The sequence below is a fragment of the Cibotium barometz genome, chromosome 51 (assembly GCF_041138505.1).
Source record: "Cibotium barometz isolate CiBa-2024 chromosome 51, ASM4113850v1, whole genome shotgun sequence".
Classification (NCBI taxonomy): Eukaryota; Viridiplantae; Streptophyta; class Polypodiopsida; order Cyatheales; family Cibotiaceae; genus Cibotium; species Cibotium barometz.
The window spans coordinates 19,216,181-19,239,772 of NC_141096.1; the positions used below are offsets into that span (position 1 = coordinate 19,216,181).

At 44.2% G+C, this 23,592-nt stretch overlaps 1 protein-coding gene across 1 annotated transcript; it reads right to left on the minus strand.

Moving 5' to 3' along the window:
- Window positions 1-871: 871 nt before the first annotated feature.
- LOC147609399 (calcium-dependent protein kinase 26-like) lies at window positions 872-19,119 on the minus strand. The gene is made up of 7 exons (XM_086788018.1): window positions 17,640-19,119; window positions 17,248-17,391; window positions 2,260-2,412; window positions 2,048-2,163; window positions 1,694-1,861; window positions 1,257-1,481; window positions 872-1,151 (listed from the first exon to the last, which is right to left on the minus strand). The coding sequence occupies exons 1-7, from the start codon at window positions 18,442-18,444 to the stop codon at window positions 1,014-1,016; spliced, it is 1,749 nt and encodes a 582-aa protein (XP_086644144.1). The 5' UTR covers window positions 18,445-19,119; the 3' UTR covers window positions 872-1,013.
- Window positions 19,120-23,592: the final 4,473 nt, after the last annotated feature.

Consider the following 23,592-nt stretch of genomic DNA (forward strand, 5'->3'; position numbering starts at 1 on the left):
TTTTTGCCATTCTTTCACTATTAAAAGGCTATGTCACCACTGCCATCCATCAACAAACCAAAAAAAGATAGTTGGCCTCTTCTTTGCATTCCTAGTGATTGTTCTAATGTAGCTTATGAGTAGAGCTTTCAACTCCACCTAATGCATTAACCTTGTCCTTGACGTGTGGATGGCTTCTTGTGTTAATGTACAAAACTCTCCAAAAAGCTTCTCATCAAAGAACCAGTTAAGGAACATAGGTGATCATGTAAGGCAAGCTCTACTGGTCAAGCACGTCTAATAGGGTTGGCAACATACAAAACGTGCAAGACCTCGTTAGGTTTAAAACATTGTGCATAACAACAACACTCCTAGGCCCCAAAGCTACTCAATCCCTTGGATTCAATCCTTCGTTTCATGGAGGCAACCAATTTGTAGCCATAAAGTGCTATAACCCACCTCATTAATAAGTGTGAACTTTCTAGAATTTTAAGTGATATAAATGGTAATTTGTACTTTTGCTTTTTGTGCTTTGAATCTTCTATTTCATGTGTTTAGTTTTAGAAGGGAAGGTTCTTTAATTTCTTATACGAGGAAAAGATATTTATTTATTTATTTATTTTTGATTTCGTGAAAAATTCGAAATCTAGAGGAAAAAATGGTTTTCCCAAACAGTGATAGTCACCTCCATGTATTCTGACATTAAGCATGCAAACACATAGCACACACCCAAGCTTTCTCGCCTGTACATGTACATTATGGACATTATGCATGCGAGAACATAACACACATGCACGCAAGCACATGCGTCCCTCTCACCACAGCAGCTTGAACCCCTCCCCCGCCCGTGTGTGTGCGTAACGCTCCTCGGGAGTGCATGCAAGACGTCAACTTTGTTGCAAAATGGCAACAACAATCTCTCTCTATTTCAAAAATCTGGTCTCAGAGTGATTGCCTTCGCTTACAACTTCAAGCTCGAAACAAGCTTTTTATCTTCCCCAATCAACCACTCGTAGTTTGATTTGTAAGCAAGATTAGCCCATCATCAAAGCATCCCTTAAACCTCCACCTCTTGTGCTTGAACTCAAGCTGTTGCGCATGGTCTTCCTTCCTATCCCACCATTACCTTTCCTCATCATGGCCACAAACTCATTGTAATCAATTCGCCCATCCTACAAGGACAAGTAAAGGCCATTAAACAGCAACTTTGGTAAACATTAAACTTGAAAGGCAGTGGTTTTAAGAGTGCCCATTATGGGAACAGCAGCACAACTCACATTATCTTGATCCACCTCCCTTATCATCTCGTCAATGCGCACATCACCCATATTGTATTCTATGCAGGCTTGCTGGAGCTCATCTACCGTAATATACCCACTACTGTCCTTATCAAAATATGAAAAAGCAGCAAATAGATTCTCCTCACGCTCTATCTTGTTAAGATTGAGAGTAGCTGCAATAAACTCTCCATAATCTATGGTGCCACTGTTGTCTATATCAGCCTGCAAATCAATGCATGATAGCATTATTGGCTTGGCATTACCAGAAGATATGGGAAAGGAAAGTTACCTACGTGGGTGTGTGTACATATGTATGTAGGTATGCATGCATGTAGGTATATATGTATGTCATTATGTACGTATGTACATTATGTGCGTGTCTGTAAACCATATGTATGCATGTATTTATGTAAACCACACACTTCAGAACTTACAGCTTCCATAAGTGTTCGGATTTCAGTATCCATGAGACAAGAACCAAGTCTTCTCAACCCAGTTTTGAGCTCATCAAATGTGATGGAACCACTGTCATCAGCATCAATCATTTTGAACATTTCTTTCAACCCCGCTATCTCCTCTTCAGATAGCCTTTCTGCTATGACCTGCATTTAAACAAAAGAAAGTTTTTTTAAAAGATCTTTAGGTGCACTTAGGTGCCCAAAAGTGTAACGTGCCACAGGTGTGGGATTAATCAGTTGTAGACACCTAAGCCCGGACATCTACAAATACTGAATCAAAAGTGCGCATGCCTGCGCACAACCAGAATCAAAAAATAAATGAAGGCATACCCTCAGAGCTATTTTCTTCATCTTGTTCATTGCCGTAAACTGCTTCATTCTTGAGAGAACAGCTGAATCTATAGGTCTGTCTGGAGCCACACCATCTTCTCTAATCCAAGGGTGGCCTGGTGAAGGCAATAGAACCCGATTGTCCCTTTTAAATGGATGCAAATAAGATCAAAGGAAGCGTAGAAAGTACATGATAAAAGCAATTTGCTTACACAAAACTTGATGAGCTGTGAAACGCTTCTCCGGATTTCTGACAAGCATCTTCCTGATCAAGCCTTTTGCACTCTCTGAGATAACAGGCCAAGGGTCGGACTCGAAATCCAGATCTCCCTTGAGAACCTGCTCAAAGATCTGATGCTCCGTCTCTGATTTAAAACCCAATTTGATGCTTTAGTATAGAGACAAAAGAGGGTCTGCAGGCATTTGGTTCACGACATTGCAACAAACCTCATAACAAATGGTATCTTTACTTCGATATTGCATGGGCATTGCCTTGATTTTGTTGCCTAGTCATGCTTCAAAAATTCTAGTGCACAGTGGACTGGAGTGAACTTTAAATATAAGCAGTGTGTGCTCTTTAAGAGTTTTATGTACTTAATCAACTTGAACAAGCATCTAAACATCAACAGCATTCATAAACCATTATAGTTCAAGGTAGAATGCTGTGGTATAGCTGTTGTGCTTAGGGTTTCCAGAGATAGAAAGAGACAAGTGCAGCAGAAATAGAACAACGCAAGCGCACACACTATACCTAAATCCTCTTGTTTATATTATAGGAACAAGTACTCAGCCCGGCACCTGATCAGACCAGCCGTCTCCCACACCAGGGAGTCACTCTGCTTGTGTGCTTTTGGAGACGAATGGGATGATTATGGCTGGGGGACCGGGGACTATTTATAGTTCCCCTTGTACTAGTCAAGTAGGCATACAACCCCATGACTACTGGAAATAAACCCAAGACTGCTGAAAATGTCCACGACCACCATTAATGCTGCGTTTACACTTGGGGGTGCTGCCTGACCTGACTGCCCCTGGCTGCTGCCTGAGCCTCCTGTGTGCTGCCTTCTGCATCTATGTGCTGGCTGACTGCTCCTGATGCTGGTCGCCTGCTCGGGCCTCCTTGTAAGCTGGCCAGCCTGTCAAGGTGGGATCTGACCACCTGCAGGCATGTCACTCTCCCCCACTTGGTTCGCAGTTGTCCTCAGCTGCATGGCCTCTTGGTAAGCTCTCAACTGTTGGGGTAAAGGCATTATGCCCACCCTTATAGTGTGTACAAGCCCATAAGTTATAGTACATAGTACACTTAGTACTTTTAATGTACTAAGTGCACGTACTAGTGCAATATACATGTGTGATAGGGGAGCCACACCCTCGTATGCTATTTATTGAGTTGACTTATCCCCACAACTCTCTCTCTCTCTCTCTCCTTCTTCTCTCTCTGTATGTCTCCCACATGAATAACCCTAATTAACTGCGTATAATCTTTCTATTCACTGGATCCCAAAGTCTATACCCCATTTCACCTCTGTCACCATATCCTAGGAATATGCATTTGTGAGACTTAGGATCAAGTTTGGTGCGCATTTCCATGCGTATGTGCACGTACGCAACGCAACCAAACACTCTCAAGTGCTTGTATGACGGAGGCTTCCCTGTCCATACTTCCTCTAGCACTTCCCCACCAAGCCTCGTGTTAGGTGACCTGTTTATAAGGTGAACGGCTGTCATAACAGCTTCAGCCCAAAAACCATGAGGTAATGCAGCATGTGACAACATAGAACGGACCTTCTCCTGAATGGTCCTGTTCATCCTCTCTATTGTCCCGTTTTGTGGAGGATCATAAGGAGTAGAGAGCTCCCTCTTGATGCCTTTAGCATCACAAAAGTCCTGAAACTGTTTGGACATATACTCTCCACCATTGTCGGAACGCAAAGCCTTCAGTGTTTTGCCAGTTTGATTCTCAACAAGAGCAACAAACTTCTCAAACACTGAGAATGTATCACTCTTCAAACGAAGAGGATAAACCCACACCTTGCGTGTGGCATCATCAATAAAAGACACAAAGTATTTTGCCCCTCCCAAAGAAAGCTGAGGCATCTCACATACATCTGTATGCACAAGCTCTAACTGAGCATCTTTCTGTCTAAGAGCTTTCTTGTGGGGGCACTGCAGTTGCCTGCCATATATACAATGCTCACAAAACTGAAAACTTGAAAACTTTAGAGAAGGCAAGTAACCCAAACGAGACAATTGTTCCATTCCTTTGACACTCATGTGTCCCAACCGGCTATGCCACAGAGAGATTTCCGGCAGCTCGGTTGCATTTACATTAGCATGGTGACAAACACCTGCATGCATGAAGTAAAGAGTGTCCACCTTAGAGCCTCTGGCAACAACCAGTGAGCCCTTACTAATCTTCCACTTTCCACGACCAAATGTGGTAACATAATCAGCATCATCAAGCTGTCCTGTAGAAAGCAGGTTCTTCTTGATCTCAAGCACATGCCTGACATCATGGAGCATAAGCTGTGAGCCATCTAAAAACACAAGTCTCACATCACCTCTGCCAAGAATCTTGCATGCATGGTTGTCACCCAAATAAACTACTCCTTCATTGCCAGCAGTATACCTGACAAACAAGTCTCTACAACCTGTGACATGAAAGGAGGCACCTGAATCAATGATCATTTTTGATGAAACATGCATGTATAAGGAGCCTGCAAGGCAACAGGAGCCTGGCAGAGTCATCTTTGATGATGATGGACATCATGGACAACAACCAAGGGCTGTAAATCAGCCATTACAGCAGCAAAACTAGCCCTTAAATGGTGCTGAAAATGGTCCAAATGGACAGCCAGACATGGCAGAAGATATCCCTATGGATATACCACAGTTAGAGGAGATACCGGGCATGATTTTTTAGCCTTATGGCATGGAATAGGAGCAACCAATAGGTGATATGCAGGCTGGACAGCAACCTGCAAATGATGGTCATTGGGTACGGAGGTCCACAAGACCCTCCAGAGCCCCTGACAGGTTTGTTCCAGGGGTTGACTACTTGATGCTCACTGACTGTGGGGAGCCCTTATGTTATAAGGAGGCTTTACAGAGGGTAGACAAGGCTCTTTGGGAGCGTGCCATGAAGTCAGAGATGGATTCTCTGCACAAAAATGGAACATGGAAGTTGGTGCATTTGCCTGTAGGCAAGAAGGTTTTGCCATGCAAGTGGGTTTACAGGCTCAAAGTTGCACCAGATGCAAAGCCAAGATACAAAGCCAGGTTAGTGGCTAAGGGCTTCAAGCAGGAATATGGTGTGGACTTTGATGAGATCTTCTCTCCAGTGGTCAAAATGACCACACTTAGAGCTGTATTAGCTTTGGTTGCTCATGATGATTTGGATTTGATTCAGATGTATGTGAAGACTGCTTTTCTTCACGGTGATCTCCATGAGGAGATATATATGCAACAGCCAGAGGGTTATGCAGTAAATGGAAAGGAGAAGCTTGTATGCAAGCTGAAAAAGAGTCTTTATGGGCTCAAACAGGCACCAAGAGAATGGTATCATAAATTTGATACATTCATGAAATCCCAAAATTTCAGGAGAAGTGACATAGATCACTGCTTGTACAACAAGAAAGCTTTGGATGGCAGTCTATTGATCCTCATCTTGTATGTTGATGATATGTTGATTGCCGGGAAATCTCGTAAAGAGATGGATGCCTTGAAGAAGAGGCTGCATCAAACCTTTGATATGAAGGATTTGGGTGATGCAAATCACATCTTGGGTATGCGGATACTTCGGGACAGAAATCAGCATGTGTTGTATTTGTCTCAGAAGGAATACATTGGCAAAGTTTTGCAGAGGTTCAATATGGACGGGGGGAAGAAGACTAGTACTCCTTTGCCTCCATATGTGAAACTCAGTGCTATGGACAGCCCACAGTCAGATAGTGACAGGGCTCTGAAAGCCCGGCCTGTTCTCGAAACCACTCTGTCTCGGATGAAGATCTATGCATTTGTTCCCTCTAGTCCACAATCCATTCCTGCCCTCACTCTGAACACCGTCTTGGTCTTCATTCCTGAGAAATGAGTCTGGCACTCTCACATCACCCTTGGAGGGTAAACCTCCCTTGGGACCGTTGCCTGAGAACCTATCTGGCTCACAAGACTGCCATCCCCTTTGGCTTTGTGGAACACCACCAACAAACCTCTTGGGATCTCTTTCCGATTCTATGTTCCTGGCCTTGGGCTTCGTATCCGTGTACTTTTCATGTACCTTGGACCTGTACACCATCATATGGGACTGATTCAGTGTTTAGCTTTGCTGAGCCTGATGCTCTGATACCAATGTAACGCGCGGAAGCTCTGGGAGTCTTCTTTCAGCCCTAAACACTCTTGGAAACCATCTGATGCAAAACGCAGATATGGAGAGAGAGTAGAGAGAGAGACATGCTGGAAATTCAGTATATTCATATAGTACAAAAAGGGTACTCTAGTTCTACAGCCAGAGGCTGCCTTATAAAAGCTGAACATCACCAAAATCTAGCCTAATACTTGATCCACTCCATAGGGGAGAGAATGATCTTCTCAATGAGCATCCTTGCCTTTTATAGGCTCTTGAACAAATAGATGAGCTGGCCGACTGCTGGTCGGCCAGCCGACTGGCAGTATTTTCCATTAAACGCTGAGCGCCTGTAGCCGTCTTCATCAGGTACAGCCGACTCCACTTTGTTCAGCCGACAGCACCTTGTCTTGCAGCCGACAGCCTGTTCCAAGTCTTCCACACCTTGTACCAAGTCCAACACTGCCTCTTCTGCACTTTGTGCTCCAAAATCCTAGTTCTAGTTATCTTTTACCGGTTGCCTCTTCTGGACTAGCATCTGGATATGTCCATGGCATTTATCATGCACATGACATCCCTCTCTGCTAAACTTGATGACGGGAATCCAACCTGCTCTTGGATGACTGTCATCATCCCAAACCTTTCCCGAAGTCCCTCTGTCATCATCCATCCCTGGCAACCCTTTTCTCTGAAAGCCCGGCCTGTTCTCGAAACCACTCTGTCTCGGATGAAGATCTATGCATCTATTCCCTCTAGTCCACAATCCATTCCTGCCCTGACTCTGAACACCGTCTTGGTCTTCATTCCTGAGAAATGAGTCTGGCACTCTCACATCACCCTTGGAGGGTAAACCTCCCTTGGGACCGTTGCCTGAGAACCTATCTGGCTCACAAGACTGCCATCCCCTTTGGCTTTGTGGAACACCACCAACAAACCTCTTGGGATCTCTTCCCGATTCTGTGTTCCTGGCCTTGGGCTTCGTATCCGTGTACTTTTCATGTACCTTGGACCTGTACACCATCATATGGGACTGATTCAGTGTTTAGCTTTGCTGAGCCTGATGCTCTGATACCAATGTAACGCGCGGAAGCTCTGGGAGTCTTCTTTCAGCCCTAAACACTCTTGGAAACCATCTGATGCAAAACGCAGATATGGAGAGAGAGTAGAGAGAGAGACATGCTGGAAATTCACTATATTCATATAGTACAAAAAGGGTACTCTAGTTCTACAGTCAGAGGCTGCCTTATAAAAGCTGAACATCACCAAAATCTAGCCTAATACTTGATCCACTCCATAGGGGAGAGAATGATCGACTCAATGAGCATCCTTGCCTTTTATAGGCTCTTGAACAAATAGATGAGCTGGCCGACTGCTGGTCGGCCAGCCGACTGGCAGTATTTTCCATTAAACGCTGAGTGCCTGCAGCCACCTTCATCAGGTACAGCCGACTCCACTTTGTTCAGCCGACAACCCCTTGTCTTGCAGCCGACAGCCTCTTCCAAGTCTTCCAGGCCTTGTACCAAGTCCAACACTGCCTCTTCTACACTTTGTGCTCCAAAATCCTAGTTCTAGTTATCTTTTACTGGTTGTCTCTTCTGGACTAGCATCTGGATATGTCCATGGCATTTATCATGCACATGACAACTGTCTAGAATCCACTCCTGAGTATCCGTAGCGGCGAGTCCTCCAACCTCCTCCCTACTTGAAGAAAATGAAACATCAGTGTCCATCACCTCTAGGTGCACAAAAGCTGGAGTCTTCACAATTGTTGCTGAGGATTCTTCACCCTTCTCAATGTTCCACTTGGGACACTGCCTCCAATAGTGGCCTTTCTCGCCACAATCATTACAGGTCCTCTCTGCCTTTAGTTTCTCGCGGTTTGAGTCGGACATCTTCTCAAAAGACTTCTCCGATGAAGCCTTCCCTTTGCCCTTGTTGTTACGGCCTTTCAACCGTTGGCCAGTTAAGGTCTCCGAACCTCCGCCCTGTGGAGGGTTCGAGAATCTTTCCTCCTGGTCCAAGACCATGGACACAAGCTCCTTCCATGTGATGGTGCTGAGCCTGCCACTGGTAATCAAAGACGAGTAAAATGCTGAGTACCCAAAGGGCAAATGCAATAGCAACGTTATGGCCATATCCTCTGATGATATCTCCTTCCCAGCCTCAATAACTTCCTGCTGAAGAGCCTGCAACTTGTTAATATGCTCCCGCATCGTCAACGACTTTGCAGGACTCATAACCCGCATCTGTACTTCCAAGGAAATCCTCTTCATGGGCGATACCCTGTTATAAAGAGAAGCCAAGTGCTACCATATGCCTCTAGCCACCATCATATGCTTAATATGATTGATTACCTGCGGTGTGCAGTTGAGGAAGATAAATGAATAGACCCTGGCGTTGACACGATCCCACAATTGTGCCTGTGTCTCGCGGTCCTTTCTGGTTGACGGTAACTCCCCTTTCTTTACTTCCGGTCGTGGAACCCCAACAATGATGAAATCAGCACGGTCATATGACTCGAGAATAGATTCCATCACCATATGCCGTAGTTGTTCCCGTCCAACTGACGGTCCACTGGGAACGTGGGAAGTGTTGGGATCTTCACATGCTTCTCAGCCATCTCTAACAAATCTGCCATTGCGGGGATGCAATCTGAAAAAGGGTGGGTGGGTGGAAACAAAGAAGAACTTACAACTGCAAGTGGCTGTCGAGCAAATCAGCCCGCCGTCTTCTTGCTTCTCCTCTTCCCGAACAATCCCGAACAGTCCACCAATCAGCAACGCAACAGTCCCCCTCTTGCTCACACAACTCCCAAGATCTATCAAGAGCCTAGGGCTCTGATACCATGTCAGAATACGCAGCAGAGATGATGACCAAATCTGGGAACACGAGCAAACACAGTGCAGAAAAACAGCACAAGAGAAGGAGAGAGATAGGGGCGTGTAACTCTGCTCTACACAAGAAGATCTGCAAATACAAGATACACACGTGGCAAGGGCTGTGGGGCCATTTTATATGGCCCCCAAACAGCAGCAGTCGGCCTACTGTAGGACAGCCAACAGGGGTCCAATCTCCACGACCAGCATAATGCCCATTCGGCCAGCCCTGTATACTGTCGCCAGCATCAAGAAGGTGTCCAGGTGTCCACACACAGTCGGCCAGCACCAATAATCACTCAGATGCAGTCGGCCAAGAACTAGGACCTCTTGCCACCTCAAGGCTGCCCCCCAAGCCACAGAAAAATGGGAAAAATGGGGGAAAAATACGGGGAATAAGGAAAAATCAGAAAACACCTACAATGGGCGGGCACACCCACAACAGAGGCCCTAGTGTCTAGGTAAAGACAGGAGATGACTTCTAACATCAATGATGATAGATTGATCAATGAATGAATATGACTAAGGCCTAGACTCCTACTTATAGTAGTCTTATGTTGGTGAGTTGGCTATCAACTCTACCAACCCTAATAATCATGTCCAACTAAGTGTGTTCACACAATAACCCAATAACTCTGCCCACACTTGCTCATTAGGCGCTTAGACAATATTACAATGATATGGCACAATAGCACTTACAAAAACATGAATCCCACCACATACTCGACCTAAGAATGGATAGAAGCAAGTCCATGACAACATTCTCTCCCTAATGAGAAGAAGACTAGGACAAAATCTAGATATTGTTGTCAGAGAAGCAAGATTCTCCCGAGTGTTGTCTTCATCTTCTCCATCTTTCTATCTAATCAACTACTCAGAAACTGATCTGATCCTAAGGGTTTGTTCCCTACGATCAACAACCCCAACCGGCTCATGGACAACATAAACGGATCAACCGCTTCTAATCAAAAACCAAATTATCCCCTACACCCACCATCTCTTTCAATCTACTAATATGAAAGACTAGATGCACACGTACTCCCAACTCATTTATCTTTTCAAGGTCATACAAGATAGACTTTTCCAATCATCATTAGTTGAGAATCTCTTTAGGAATTCTTAAGTAAACCCAATGGTCTTCTTCTAGGACTCTAGCTGATCGTTTTTGGTTAGCATAAAATTGGACTCTACCCTATGCACTTTTTATGCTCTTACAAATTGCAACATCTCTTCTTGCTATTTCAAGAAGTCAACCACAGCACCAACTCGGACTCTCCAGGTCAATCATCCATGGGGCTTTAGGCTAATAGCCATACATCAGCAAACAGCATATATGGACTCATCTTAGTAGCAGAATGCTTAGCACTATTGTAAGCAAACTCTACTAAGGGAAGATACTCTTCCCAATTAGTCTCTTTCACAGAGACGATGTGCACGCAGCATATCTTTCATTGTCTGATTCACACACTTTGTTTGTCCATTAGAGTCAAGAAACACACAAGCTCGTACTCAGCTTTGTATCCAGTTCTTGAACACCTCTTGCCAAATATGTCTAGTGAACTTAGGATCACGATCACTAATAATAGCAACTGGCAAGCCATAAAGAATAAACAACTTCTCAACAAAAAAATCACTGGCATCCGTTTCAACCATGAAAGGTTTACTTGGACCACAGTTTAAAGCATATGAGTTGTAGTAGCCTCATGTTTCAACTCATTGAAACATTTATCCAACTCTCAGTCCATTCCACAAGCTTGTACTTATTGCACTTGCCTTCTTATACTTATTGTCACATGCAGAAGAATTGCCCGTAAGAACTATGCAAAATGCAAAGATGAAAGAGAGAAGAGAGAGAGATGCTGCTCTAACAATGCTTTCTATATATATGTATCAATGTGTACATATATCCTAGCCAACATGGCCTCCAAAAGGAAACACCTAAGCCTATGACCCGTCCCACAAATCAAGGATCAGATGACTACAAAAGGGAATTAACTTGCCTATTTATTTGTTCCCAACCCTGCCTACGTTCGGCCCAACTGTGCAAAGGACAAGCATAAATACATATTAAATGCCAAACAGACAATAAATGCCCTCCTGCACCTTCTAACTACCTTGGGTAAAATCCCTAGCATAATCCTCGCTAGACAATGCTTGAAAAGGTTATAATCATAGTCAAAATTGGGGATTAAGCATGTCCACATGTTGTGCACGTGACATCCCCTCTTGATGGCTTGATGACGAGAATCCAATTGTTCTTGGATGACAAACATCATCCCTTTACTGCATGTGGAATCCATCCTCGACATCATGCTTCCAAAACTTGAGGCACTCTTGACCACTTGCATCTTGTCATAAAAACTTGTCAAGTGCATCCTGCACTTGGATGCCACGTGGACATATATGTACAACAGGTGCAGGACCTGGTCCCTTGTGAGCCCCAGTTTGGGACAAGTCAGCCAAGGTTCCACTCTAAGCATCCAAGGTCAGGTGTACAAGCCCCTCGAGCAAGGACAGGCTTTTGGCCAGGCCTAGGTGGCTTGGTCGACCAGTCGGCCAACCATACCAGACTTGGGCAGCCAATTGGCTAGCCCATAAATGGCCAACACAGTAGGCAGCCAAGCCATGGGCAGCCTGGACAACAACAGCAAGGCAACCAATTCAAATTGGACGAAAGGCGCCTCATTATATGACACACAAACAAGTTGTGGGCTTTTATTCAGCAAGCCGACTGCCTTATTAACCCACCGACCACCATCTTTTTGTCATGTGCATCCGTTAATCCCGATGCTCATAGACATGGATATTCTCATTAGCAAATATATGGGCAGATTTAGAGTGGATTTTGCAATCCTGCAGGCTCCTGGAAGTGCCCAAGACATAGCCCAATGATTGGGACACCTTTTGGACATAGTTTGGACACAAAATATGACTTTTTGGACAATGTTTTGCGGGAAAATAGGCAAAACTGACTTGATTACGAATTCGTATAAATAGGTTCATTAGACATTCATTAGGATCATCAATCAAAGATCAAGAGGATCCATTTGCCAGAGTCTGCAAGGCAGCAAGGACACAATGGTGGATCAAAGGAGCTTCTCTTGTCCGATTGCACTGAAGATGCTCTACCCACTCCACAACAACAGTCTCAGGGTTGCTCGCAAGCCTTACACCCATGAATATCCCGTAGGACCCACGAGACTGATGGTACAACATGAGCATATGAAAGCACTCAATGCATCTGAACTATACATCTACTAAGTACTTTCCACATATGTCCCGCTTGATGCTTTACATACTCTACTTATGGCCATCTCGCAGGAGCCACATTCAGTGATACACCATGAACATGGTAAAGTACCTGATGTATCATATCAACATACATGCATCTCATCGTGACACATCCAGAGTATTACCCATGTATTCCCAAGGGTACCAGAATACAATAATACCTCCGGAAGTGTATGTATACATGCACAAATAGAGTTCAATCCATATATGAACCAAACCAATCTCTAGGGCTGCTCGCAAGACTTATGCCCTTCATAGAGTCTTGAAGTGTTAACTCAAGTTGCTGCAAACTTTGAGTTCAGCTGCTTCTTGTTCCTTGCTAACTACTTCCCGTCCTTGGTGTCTTTTCTCCAGAGCTTCATCCTCAACTTTTGCTCTTCACCTCATATAGGCAAAGACACACAATCTTGTACTGCCTCCTGTACTTCCTTTCCAGTTTCCACATGTTGAAGCTTTTGGTGTGACAACCACGGGCTCGCCTCCTTGAGAAAGTCGACGATATCCCGGCGATGGAACCATGAAACTGGCCTTCAAATAATATTATCAGGCCTTTAAGTCATCAAAGGTTTAAAAACCTTAGATTATAAAAATCTCTTTTGTCCCCTTTCACACTTGGGCTGGCCACTAACATGGCTTTCCTTTTCACATTCAGCTGATGCCTGTCCACACTGTGCGTCCCATGCCCGTGCCCACCTGCTTGTTGTCGAGAGGGAAAAACACAGGCTCGTAAACAGATATCCTCATAAGAAAATATATGGGCAGATCTAGAGTGGATTTTGCAGCCCTACAGGTTCCTAGAAGTGCCCAAGACATAGCCCAATGGTTGGAACACCTTTTGGACATAGTTTGGACACAAAATATGACTTTTTGGACAATGTTTTGTTGGAAAAATAGGCAAAACCGACTTGATTACGAATTCATATAAATAGGATCATTAGGCATTCATTAGGATTATCAATCAAAGAACAAGAGGATCCATTTGTCAAAGTCTGCAAGGCAGCAAGGACACACTGGGGGATTTTTGGTATGTATCATGAAGCTGTGAATCAGCAAGATCATTGTATATATAGCATGTTTTGGCCATATACAGTAGATTAGGTCTCTCACTCCTTCTCTTATGTGTCTTTGCTAAACATAGGATTAGCATTAGTCTTCTTTGCTTAGCATTAGTCATGAACACGCTTCCGCAACGCATGTTACACTTTTCTAGCTTATAAAAGCATGGGCTAGAGTCGAAGCATCTCATTACTCACAAAGTGCTGAAGTGTTCCAAGGGCCAGGACAGCCACGGGGAACATAACGCAAAGGTAAATTGAAGGTCAAGAACGGGTCATCTTCAGGCTAAAGGTTTATAGCCAAGGGAAGATCTCTAGAAGTTGGTCTTTTTCTCATCATTCAATAAAGCAAATACACCATCCTTGCCTTGTAGAGGGTATTTGGGACCCAATCGAGTGTACTCTCTCTCTCTCTCTCTCTCTCTCTCTCTCTCTCTCTCTCTCACACACACACACACACACACACACACTCTTACTTCTGTTGCATTGTGCAAATCGTCATGAACGAAGGGACTGAATATGTTGGAAGGTTGGCAATTTCGGGCTTGTGATCTATGGCTAGAGCGAGACTTGGATTATCCCATAAGTGGAAGCATGGGAAGTTGAAGCGCCATATATAGGGTGTGGTGGCACCTTGTCATAGTCATCTCCTCCAGTTGGTGTTTTGGGAGGCAGCTCACCGGGAGATGGGAGCCCGGTGGAGGGATGCTGCAGTGCCCGTTGGGGGTGTTCGTGGAGCTCGATGGTGATGCGTCTCCTACGTGCGTTAGTCTTCTGCTGCGCATTCTGACAGAATATTCATTATCTGAAGTATAATCCTATCTGTAAGCTTCCACATGTTTCAGTGGTATTAGAGCTTTGCCTTTTGGTAAAAGATTTAGCCAAGGGAAAAAAAGAAATCCGCTTGTGTGGTTGGTTTGCAGACGCTGGTTGCACTCCCATTCCGGTGTGACTCTTGTCCCTCGAAGGACAGTTGGTTTATAGCGTCCGCACGCAACTGAAAACATCTCCCACACACAGTGGATGGTATTGTTGCGGTCTAGGAAAATCTGACCACTCCCACTATGGCAAATCCCGACGATGAGAGAGAACACCATATCCCCACAGAAACTCTTTCCTCGACAATGACTGCTTCTAGAAGCCAAGTCATCATCATTGACGACACGAATGCCATGTTCCGAGAATTTATGCACATCATATCACGACAAGGGGAATAGATGCAAACATGTATGGCTACTTTACAAGCCTTCCACTTTCCCATCTTCCGTTGTAAATTCTTCCATGGTTTCAAAGCGCCGGTGACTTGCAGTGTTAGTTGCTCCCTCCTCTTTCCTGTGTTTTTTTTCGGATCTCCTGCTGGTCAGTTTGCCCTCTTCATGGCGCTACACCGTTGCAGCTTTGTTGTCAATCTTCATTAGCACCTGTCCCAAGGACTCCTATATTGCTGTCAGCCTGCTCTGTGCAGGGCAGCAGCAGTGTAAGTGCTGTGTTTTCCTCCTACAGGCTTGTTTGTTGATGCTGATTGGTTGATCTGAGGCTTTGTGGTACCTTTCACTTTTGTGTTTCCAAATTCTGCCCTATCTACTGTCCCTTTCACCTCTGCGTTTTCAGATTTGCAGCCCTGTTTTGCTGCGGTTTTTGGACTGTTCCTGCTGGTAGCTCTACCTTCACCTGGGCTTCATCAGTTGGACCCGAAGGTACCTTCTCTTCAGCATTTTTCCTCATAAGAGGTGTGGAATCTGGTCAATCTGTATTTTCAGGTTTGCAGTCCCCTGGTTGGCTGCGTTTCTTCTCCAGTGGACACATATCACTTGCAGAGGAGATCTTGTGTGGATTGTGGCTTTGGTGACAGTTTGGTACTTGAGGAGGACACTGAATTTCTGATTTCAGTCAGCGTTTTGCTGATTTTTGGAGCATCTATACTTGTGTTTTGTTCCTGGCCTACATAGTTCCCCCGTTTCTTCATGTTCCTTGCCTTCTATTGGCAGTGGAGTGCTGTTTTTTGCTCGACAGCAGTGTTGGCTGCGTTTTGCTTCCCAAAGGAGTTTTCTACACTCAGAGGGGCCCATCTCTAGCTACTTCACTTGAGGATCAGTTTTCGGGACCTGTTTTGTATCTAAAGAGATTTTCTTTTGTGACAGGAGTTTCTAGATTTTGGAGGAGAGTAGTTCTTTCTTGATGAGAGTAGTGATCTTTTCAAAGATCATGAGCACTGTTTATTTTGTCCGAGTCTATGTTCTTTGCAGTGTTTAAAGAGAAAGGAGGGTGTTTTGCATGTGAGGTGTGATCCTTTCACAGGGATCATTTGTTTGTTGCTAATTCTTGGGATCTGATTCTATGCAAGAGTCTTCTACTCTCAATGATGCTTTTGAGGACTTTGTTACCACTGCAGTTTATATTCCTGCTTCCCTTCCTCATTGTGAGGAGTCTACCTCTGCCTCTCTTTGTGATGCTTCTAAGGTTGCCCCTCCCCTTGCTAGTTCTACATTTGGTTTGATGCGGTGTGCATGGTTGTTGTTTTGGAGGATGGACTTTTAGACCCGGTGGGATGCTTTGGATCTATGGTTGCTAGCCGTGCTTGGGGCACAGTGGTGCTTCTGGAGTTTTTTGTATTTGGATCAGAATCATGTTGGGCTTGTACCAATCTGACGACGTCATTTTTCATAGGGGGATGTGGAGTCCTTTCATCTGACAATGCCCACCTCAGTGGAGTGTGCTTGTGTACGGCATTGAGCAACTCATGGTATGAAGTTTGAGCAAATGGACCCCATCTTTTCTACATAGTCTTTACATCTTGAGCTGCCGACCTTTCCAGAGGATGCTTCTTTTCACCATTTGGCAACTCTTTTTATAGAGTTTGAGCAGATGGATTCAAAGGGTTCCAGTGAGGAGCAACCTGCTTCTCACAGGATTGATTATCTACAAGATCTGATCTTGGTTGGTTCTGAGGCTTTACAAACCTTCTCCAAGCTAGAAACACGACATTCGACTTCGGGGAGTGTTTTTACACTTGGGAGTGGCACCATTATTTGGAGCTGCACAACGCATCCTACATGGTTGTTTTATTCCAAAGGAGCGGTGTACCTGGCAGCTTGTTCTATTGCTTTTGTAGCTGACTTGCCGAGGAGATTGCTTGTGGAGCTTTCTTGGTACCTGTTGCTACAGCCTTTCGTCTATGATCAAGGATGGCATCTTTGGCTTCTATGAAATCCTGAATTATTGGCACACTCCCTCTCAAAACCAAGGTCCAACCTCATGAAGTATAAAGAGTGAACATGCATCCTTGATACAGCAAGCTGAGCTACAGCATCCCCTGGTTGGAACAGGACTAAGAGAAAATTACAAAAATTGATCTCAAACTTTTCTACATGGTAATCCAACAAATAGGACACCAACACCAACCTACTCTCCCATTGGCCATTGTGATAGGTGGAAAGGTAATCTGGCAACTCCTGCTTTAATTCCTCATCATTCAAAGGGAGCAGAGAAGAAAAAAAGGGGTGGACAAGATATCACATCCAGCAACCTCACAACCTTAGCATTCATAAACTACTCTAAACAAAAATGTACTGACATTTGTACCAAACTCAGCAAAGCAACCACACATACAAAACTGAACCCATCATGTAAACTGACCTGCCCAAAAAGGTGGAACTCCACTAAGTAAAATGTAGAGTATGACTCCAGCACTCCAAACATCTGCTGCAGGCCCATAGTTCTTGTGCAAAACTTCAGGAGCCACGTAATAGGGACTTCCCACGACATCATGAAAAATCTCATCTAGCCAATTATAAGATTAAAAAATCCAACCAAACCTTCAGGCTTCAATAATGAAGCAGAGAATATAAACACATACATATATATACACCTTTGTATGCCTAAGAGTGTGTGTGTGTGTGTGTGTGTGTGCACGCGCATGAGCACACACACACACACACACACACATATATGTCTTCTCAATTCCACCATCTACTTTACTGAAGCCAAGGAGTCGCACATAAAAATTCAGTACTCAGAACCAAAAATACCTGGTTGGAAGAAAACCGACAATCCAAAATCGGTAGTCTTCAGAGGAGAGTCCTCATTTTTATTTGAGAAAAGAAAGTTCTCGGGTTTCAAATCACGGTGCATTACACCTAAAGAATGGCAAGCCTCCACAACCCCCACAATTGTTCTAGTAAGTTGAGCTGCTTTTCTCTCACTGTAATGACCTTTTTGAATGATCCGGTCAAAGAGCTCTCCTCCGGCACATAGCTCCATCACTAGATGCACTGAGGTCATGTCCTCATAAGCTCCTTTGATTGTGACAACATTGGGATGTCCAGATAAGTGATGCATGATATGAATCTCCCGCCTCACATCATCAACGTCCTCCTGCGAGATGAGCTTGCGCTTTGCAATGGACTTGCAGGCATACTCTCTACCTGTACTCTTCTCGATGCATAGAAATGTTGTGCCAAACTGCCCCTGCCCCAATTTCCTTCCTAGGACATACAGATCCTTCAGATTCTCAGTTTGCCGGCCCAGTACAGATGCAGTGAGGCTCTGACCAGGCATCACAAGGGGTTCCTCAGACCGTTGCATAGCTTGAGGATCTGGCCTGGCAGCAACGACGACAGGTGGGTGGATAACAATGGTATCAGGAGGCTTGTGGAGGCTCTCAGAGTGATTTTCGGCGTTCGTCTGCTCGGTAAATTCAACGGTGCTGGAATCCCTACGTTGGGATAACTGGTCAGCAGAGGCAGGGCCTGATTTCCAGAACCTATATGAGTTGGGGTCTCCAGGGAAGAAGCCGTTTTTGTTCAAGCTTGAGGTCATACAAGTGTTGCCCATTTATGACATAGACTAGGGGAGCTAAGGTTGATATTGAAACCATGAAAAGGGCCAATGCGCATAGCTGGGTGAGAGGATGGATGCATAAGAAGTCGGTTTGCGCTAGGACCCGTGAAACAAAGAAATCCAGATTCGGCGTTGATCCAATAACATCAGAAGAGGAAGTACTGCTGCAAGCTGAAAACACAGAAGAAAACTGAACGAGTGGGCGATAAAACTTATGCCACAGCTGTAAGCGTTCAGAGGAAGACGAGGTCAAATGCGAGGTGGGTTTCTTCTGAAACGACAACCTGATGGAGACACGAATGGGAAAACACGGCATCCGCCATAGCTACCCTCCAACCCAAGCTTTTCACGCGGAGTTCCGAAGAACACAGGGGTGGGGACACGAACCAACCGGGCCCCACGACCGGCCGGTTCGCCGGTCGCCTTCATGTTGACTCGATACACAGGCTGAATCCGCTCTTTAGAAGGTTTATCTGCCTGCTTTTCGGATATTTCGGTGCGTTTTAAAAGCTTGACGATAAGCAAAGATAAAATTGAACTAGGGTTAGGGCCTTAGGGTACACGCCTTCTTTGTTGCTTCCTCTATCAAGTCTGATGCTACAATTATGTCAAGAAGGGCCTTTGTCCAAGCTCTGTCCCCGATGACCACAAGACCAGAGGGAGCGTCGAATGGAACCTCGCTAGCACACAAGACGTCACCAAGCCCGCAAAAAAGTCTATATTGGACACCCATCCCCCAAATCAATCGGGCGTTCAGGAATATCGAATCCAGCAAGAAAAGCAAGGTGTCTCTCCTGTTGAACATGCTCCAAGACAAAGGTTTCCCTCAAAGGAATGGAATGGAGCATCCCTTGGACCCCACGAAGGTGACCTACTGCTCGACAAAGGGTGAAATGTAGGGACAATTGGCACTCACACATGCAGGATTTCCCTTCCACCAGTTCTCGAATGAGTTTAGTAGGCAACCATCACACATGGCTAGTGTGGCAGCCTTGCCCTTTCAAAACTCCAATTTTCCTCTGCCCTCACAACATCTCGGCCTCTCCTCTCCAATTTTCCTCTGCCCTCACAACATCTCGGCCTCTCCTCTCCACTTGCCTTTTCTCGAATAAGTTTAGTAGGCAACCATCACACATGGCTAGTGTGGCAGCCTTGCCCTTTCAAAACTCCGACTTTCCTCTGCCCTCACAACATCTCGGCCTCTCCTCTCCACTTGCCTTTTCTCCCCCTTAAAGAGACAGCCCCTTCCATGTTGGAACTAAGAGCAAGGCCCCTTCTTGAAAGTGCAAAAAAACGAGAGGAGACGACAAGGCGAGCTAGGTTCGGGTGATGATATATGTATTTTTATCATATGATGCATGTCTTAAACCCAAAACTGAAAGTATTTTAGATGGAACATTAGTTGATGTGAGAACCTATACATTTGGAGTCCTTGAGTTATCTTTAGAGGATGAAATGATAACCTTCACCTTCGATCACCTTCTTTCCTTGGCACGTTACGTAGATTGAGTCACCTTTGGCCAACACTTTGAGAGCCTCTACTTTCTAACTGGTGTTGATTGAAGATATAGGTGGTACTCCGGACAGTGGATCATGGAATCATGTAGCTAGGATAAGTGATTGGTGGAGAACATTTCCCTTTGCAATGATCCTTACTTGACTGGATTTTGTGAGAGGGATAGTTCTCTACAGACCACTTTCATGAGATCTTAGAGTACATAGATTGATGTAAAGAAATCTTTGGCGTTATATTCATCAACATAGGATCTCAACTACTAGCTAAGCCTTTGAACGAGTTTATTATAGCATGTCCATTTGCATGTACCGTAGTCACTCCATGAAAGCTAGGCTTGGTCGTTTGATGACCTCTTTCGATGTACTCAAATAAAACTTTTTGAAATAAAATATATATTGCCTTGTCTTTTGTTTGAATCTTGTCTTTTGTTTTGAGTAATGTTGTGTAAAATTAAAAATGTGGTATGGCCCAGAACTTGTCTTCTTCCCTAGAAAATGACAAGTCATCTGAGTTAAATTTGAACATTAGCCAGTGTGACAAAGTGATGGTTTTGTGACCTTCTATTACACAAAATATTACTTCGGGTAGCCTTATTAGCTGCGTTGTTTATGTGGCATCACCAATGGGACATGGACAAAGAGAAGTTTAATGTGGTGATAGACATAGACTGTCTTCCATGCTATGCCTTGAATTTGAGCTTGGCCATGATTATGGAGAGTTTAGATTTTGTAAAGGAATACATGATTTGTGGCATAAGTCTCTTTGCCTTGGGTAAGTATATAGCTAGGCTTAATCATCTTAGTCTTTTTACCGTAGATGAGCATTTAGCGAGGTTTAATCCTCTTAGTCTATATATCCCTCGTATAGGAAATTTGTCATTATAGGCCAGCATCATCCCTTTCAGCTTTTGGGATCCCAGGATTGAAATCTTTCCTTGGCAATGTCTTAAAGTTTTGAGGAAATAAAGGAAATAATTTTCTTGTTATATAATCATTGCCAAGATTTTGATTCAAGAAGAGTCTTTTCTTTCAAAAGAATCATAAGACATGGGCACAAAACTTTGTATTTGAAATTGAGGCATTGGATAACTCTATCAAAGAAGCACTCCATAGGTCTCAAAAGCTAGGACCATTTTGAGGTGAGGGTAACAATCTTGGAGAGGTGGTTTTGAATTTGATCGATTCCATGAATAAGTACTTTGACATTACACACTATTATGATATAAGCTGCTCTCGTAAGAGGCTAAAGATTACTATTGTTGCTTGAAACAATTGGAGGACCCACGTTGAATCCAATCATCTAAACCAAAGACCAACTTGAAACAATTGGAGGACCCACGTTGAATCCAATCATCTAAACCAAGACCAACTTAGATGTAAATACATGAAGGCTTATCTCCATTAAGGGTTTTGTCCCCCTAGATTTCAAGAGGAGAAGATGAGTGAGTTCTTAAAGTTATCTTGGGCAGGTAAACCTATTGAGGCATATCATCAACCTTATGTAAGCCTAGTCCGATTTGCGATGGATGATGAGACCCTTCTCCATCGTTTTATCAAAATATTAGATCCTCCCTTGAATTGGTAAAGAATGTAAAGCCCTCTTCTTTAGATGAAGTAGTAAGGATGGCTGAGATTTTACGTAAGTTTTTCCTAAGGAGACAGCCCAACGAAAGCCACTTTTTGTCCCCTCCGCTGTGAAGAGAGCTCTACCAAATTTTGGTTTGTTGACGCCAAGGAAAAATTAGGGACATGATCAAAGCCAACTCACACAAGCCAATGGACCCCAGAGGCTAGGATTCTTTCCCTAGAATGCCTTCAAAACTATAGTTTCAGCTCAGCAAAAGCCCCTTTTGTTCCCTCCCCCGAAGATAGCTCCATCAAATTTTGGTTTGTAGAAGCCAAAGAAATTGGGGACATGATCAAAGCCAAATGTCACAAGCCATTGGACCCTAGAGGCTAGGATTCTTTCCCTAAAATGCCTTCAAAATTATAGTTTCAGATTAGGAAGGAGCGAAAGTGTTTTAGAAGTGATTGCTCAAATTGTGCGCTTTTGCCGGGCTGGGGACTTGCCGGACACCGTATGCAAGCCACGAATGGCTGCAAGCATACAACCAGGGAAGGAAGCTCAAACAGAATGCAAAGGGTGTGTCACTCACCGCTCAACTGCCGCCTTGAAGGATTCCCGTGTCGCAGTAGTGAAGAAGGGGCCGCCGTCGCCGCTCTACCGCCTCTCCGCCGCCGTGCCGCTACACAATGCTCGATCGCTCTCTCACTCACTCTCTCTCTCTCACACACACGCAGGAGAAGGAAACCAAGGAGATAAGGCAAGAGCACTCTTGTATTCACAACACATGAGAATGAGGATTTTAGAGTTACATTTGACTCTTATAGGTGACTTGGCCGTTCACACTTGGGCGCCCATACATGGCCGGCCGACCCTAACCCTTATCCTACTGATATTCAAGGTGCGCCTCTCATCGGCGATCACCCAATCCCTTCATCCTTAACATATGGTGCCGACAAGCTCGGCCCATGACTCAGAATATTTAAATTAATGACGTAAAACATAGTACGTCTCAATGTCCGTCATAGGTTAATATGCCCCTCTTCCTGATGTAGATTCCGTCCTCGGAAGCTATGGTATGGTAAGCTCGAGAGGGTTGTTGTGGTAGACGGTCTGCAAAACAGGGAAGTAGAGTGAAGGTATGCTGGAATTCAAAAGATATAAAGTGTATAAATTCAAGCATGTTAGACCACAATGGATGTTGCTCTGAGAACTTAGTTTAAGGGTCACATGAATGAGCTAGTGTAGCAAATTAACAGGAGTTTAAAATTATTGAAAGTAAATCAAGAGTAAGCAAGGTGTCAAAGGTTAATCAAGGTTTATAACTGGCCTAAGTCAAGGAAAATAACCAAGCTTAATAAATAAACACATGACCACACTGTGTCTACTCTAAGAACAAGTTAATACCACAAGCCTAGGGAAACAAGAAACATCAGAGTTACACGAGCTTTTTGCCTTCTTTTTTTTTTTTGTGCACGTGACAATTTTTACACACAATGGCGACCTTCCTAAGGCAAAACTAACATCGATCCTGGTACCATGTTTAACACAAGGCATTATCCAGGAATCTATTAGCTCACTTTAGGCAAGGCTACCCCCTACCAACCAAGGCATCGGTCTGGAGTAGAATACTCCTCGCCTACCAAGTATCAATAAGGCGATAGGCCAACATTAAAGCACATCATAGACTTGTATTGCCATTTATTGTAGGCTTTTTAAAAAAAAATCTATTTCTTTTGATCTTCACTCCTGAACTATAATTTGTCTTGCATCCTTTCGACAAAGGGGTAATAGCTATATCCTAGAGGTCAACACACACATGGCCAGGTGTCAAACATTAAGATGGTTTGACCCTAGACCTAAGACAATCGTATTCCAAGGTTAACTAAAGACGTCATACTGCCTAGGAATATTTCCAATAAAGTTAAGCTCATTAATGATTTACACTAGCATGCAAGCAACTTCAAAAACTAAGTAGTACATTGACAATTTCCATGTGGTCATGCATTATAGTTTATGCAATTAATTGAACAGTAAAAACGAAAGAGAGTGGGTATGGAAGA

Bases quoted from the DNA above. Each gene is read 5' to 3' on its own strand.
- LOC147609399 (XM_086788018.1), bottom strand. From the start codon at position 18,444: ATGGGCAACACTTGTATGACCTCAAGCTTGAACAAAAACGGCTTCTTC. The intron at 1,482-1,693 runs GTAAGTTCTGAA...ATTGATTTGCAG, and splicing joins TCCGAACACTTATGGAAGCT to GCTGATATAGACAACAGTGG. The intron at 1,152-1,256 runs GTGAGTTGTGCT...TTGTCCTTGTAG, and splicing joins GGGAGGTGGATCAAGATAAT to GATGGGCGAATTGATTACAA.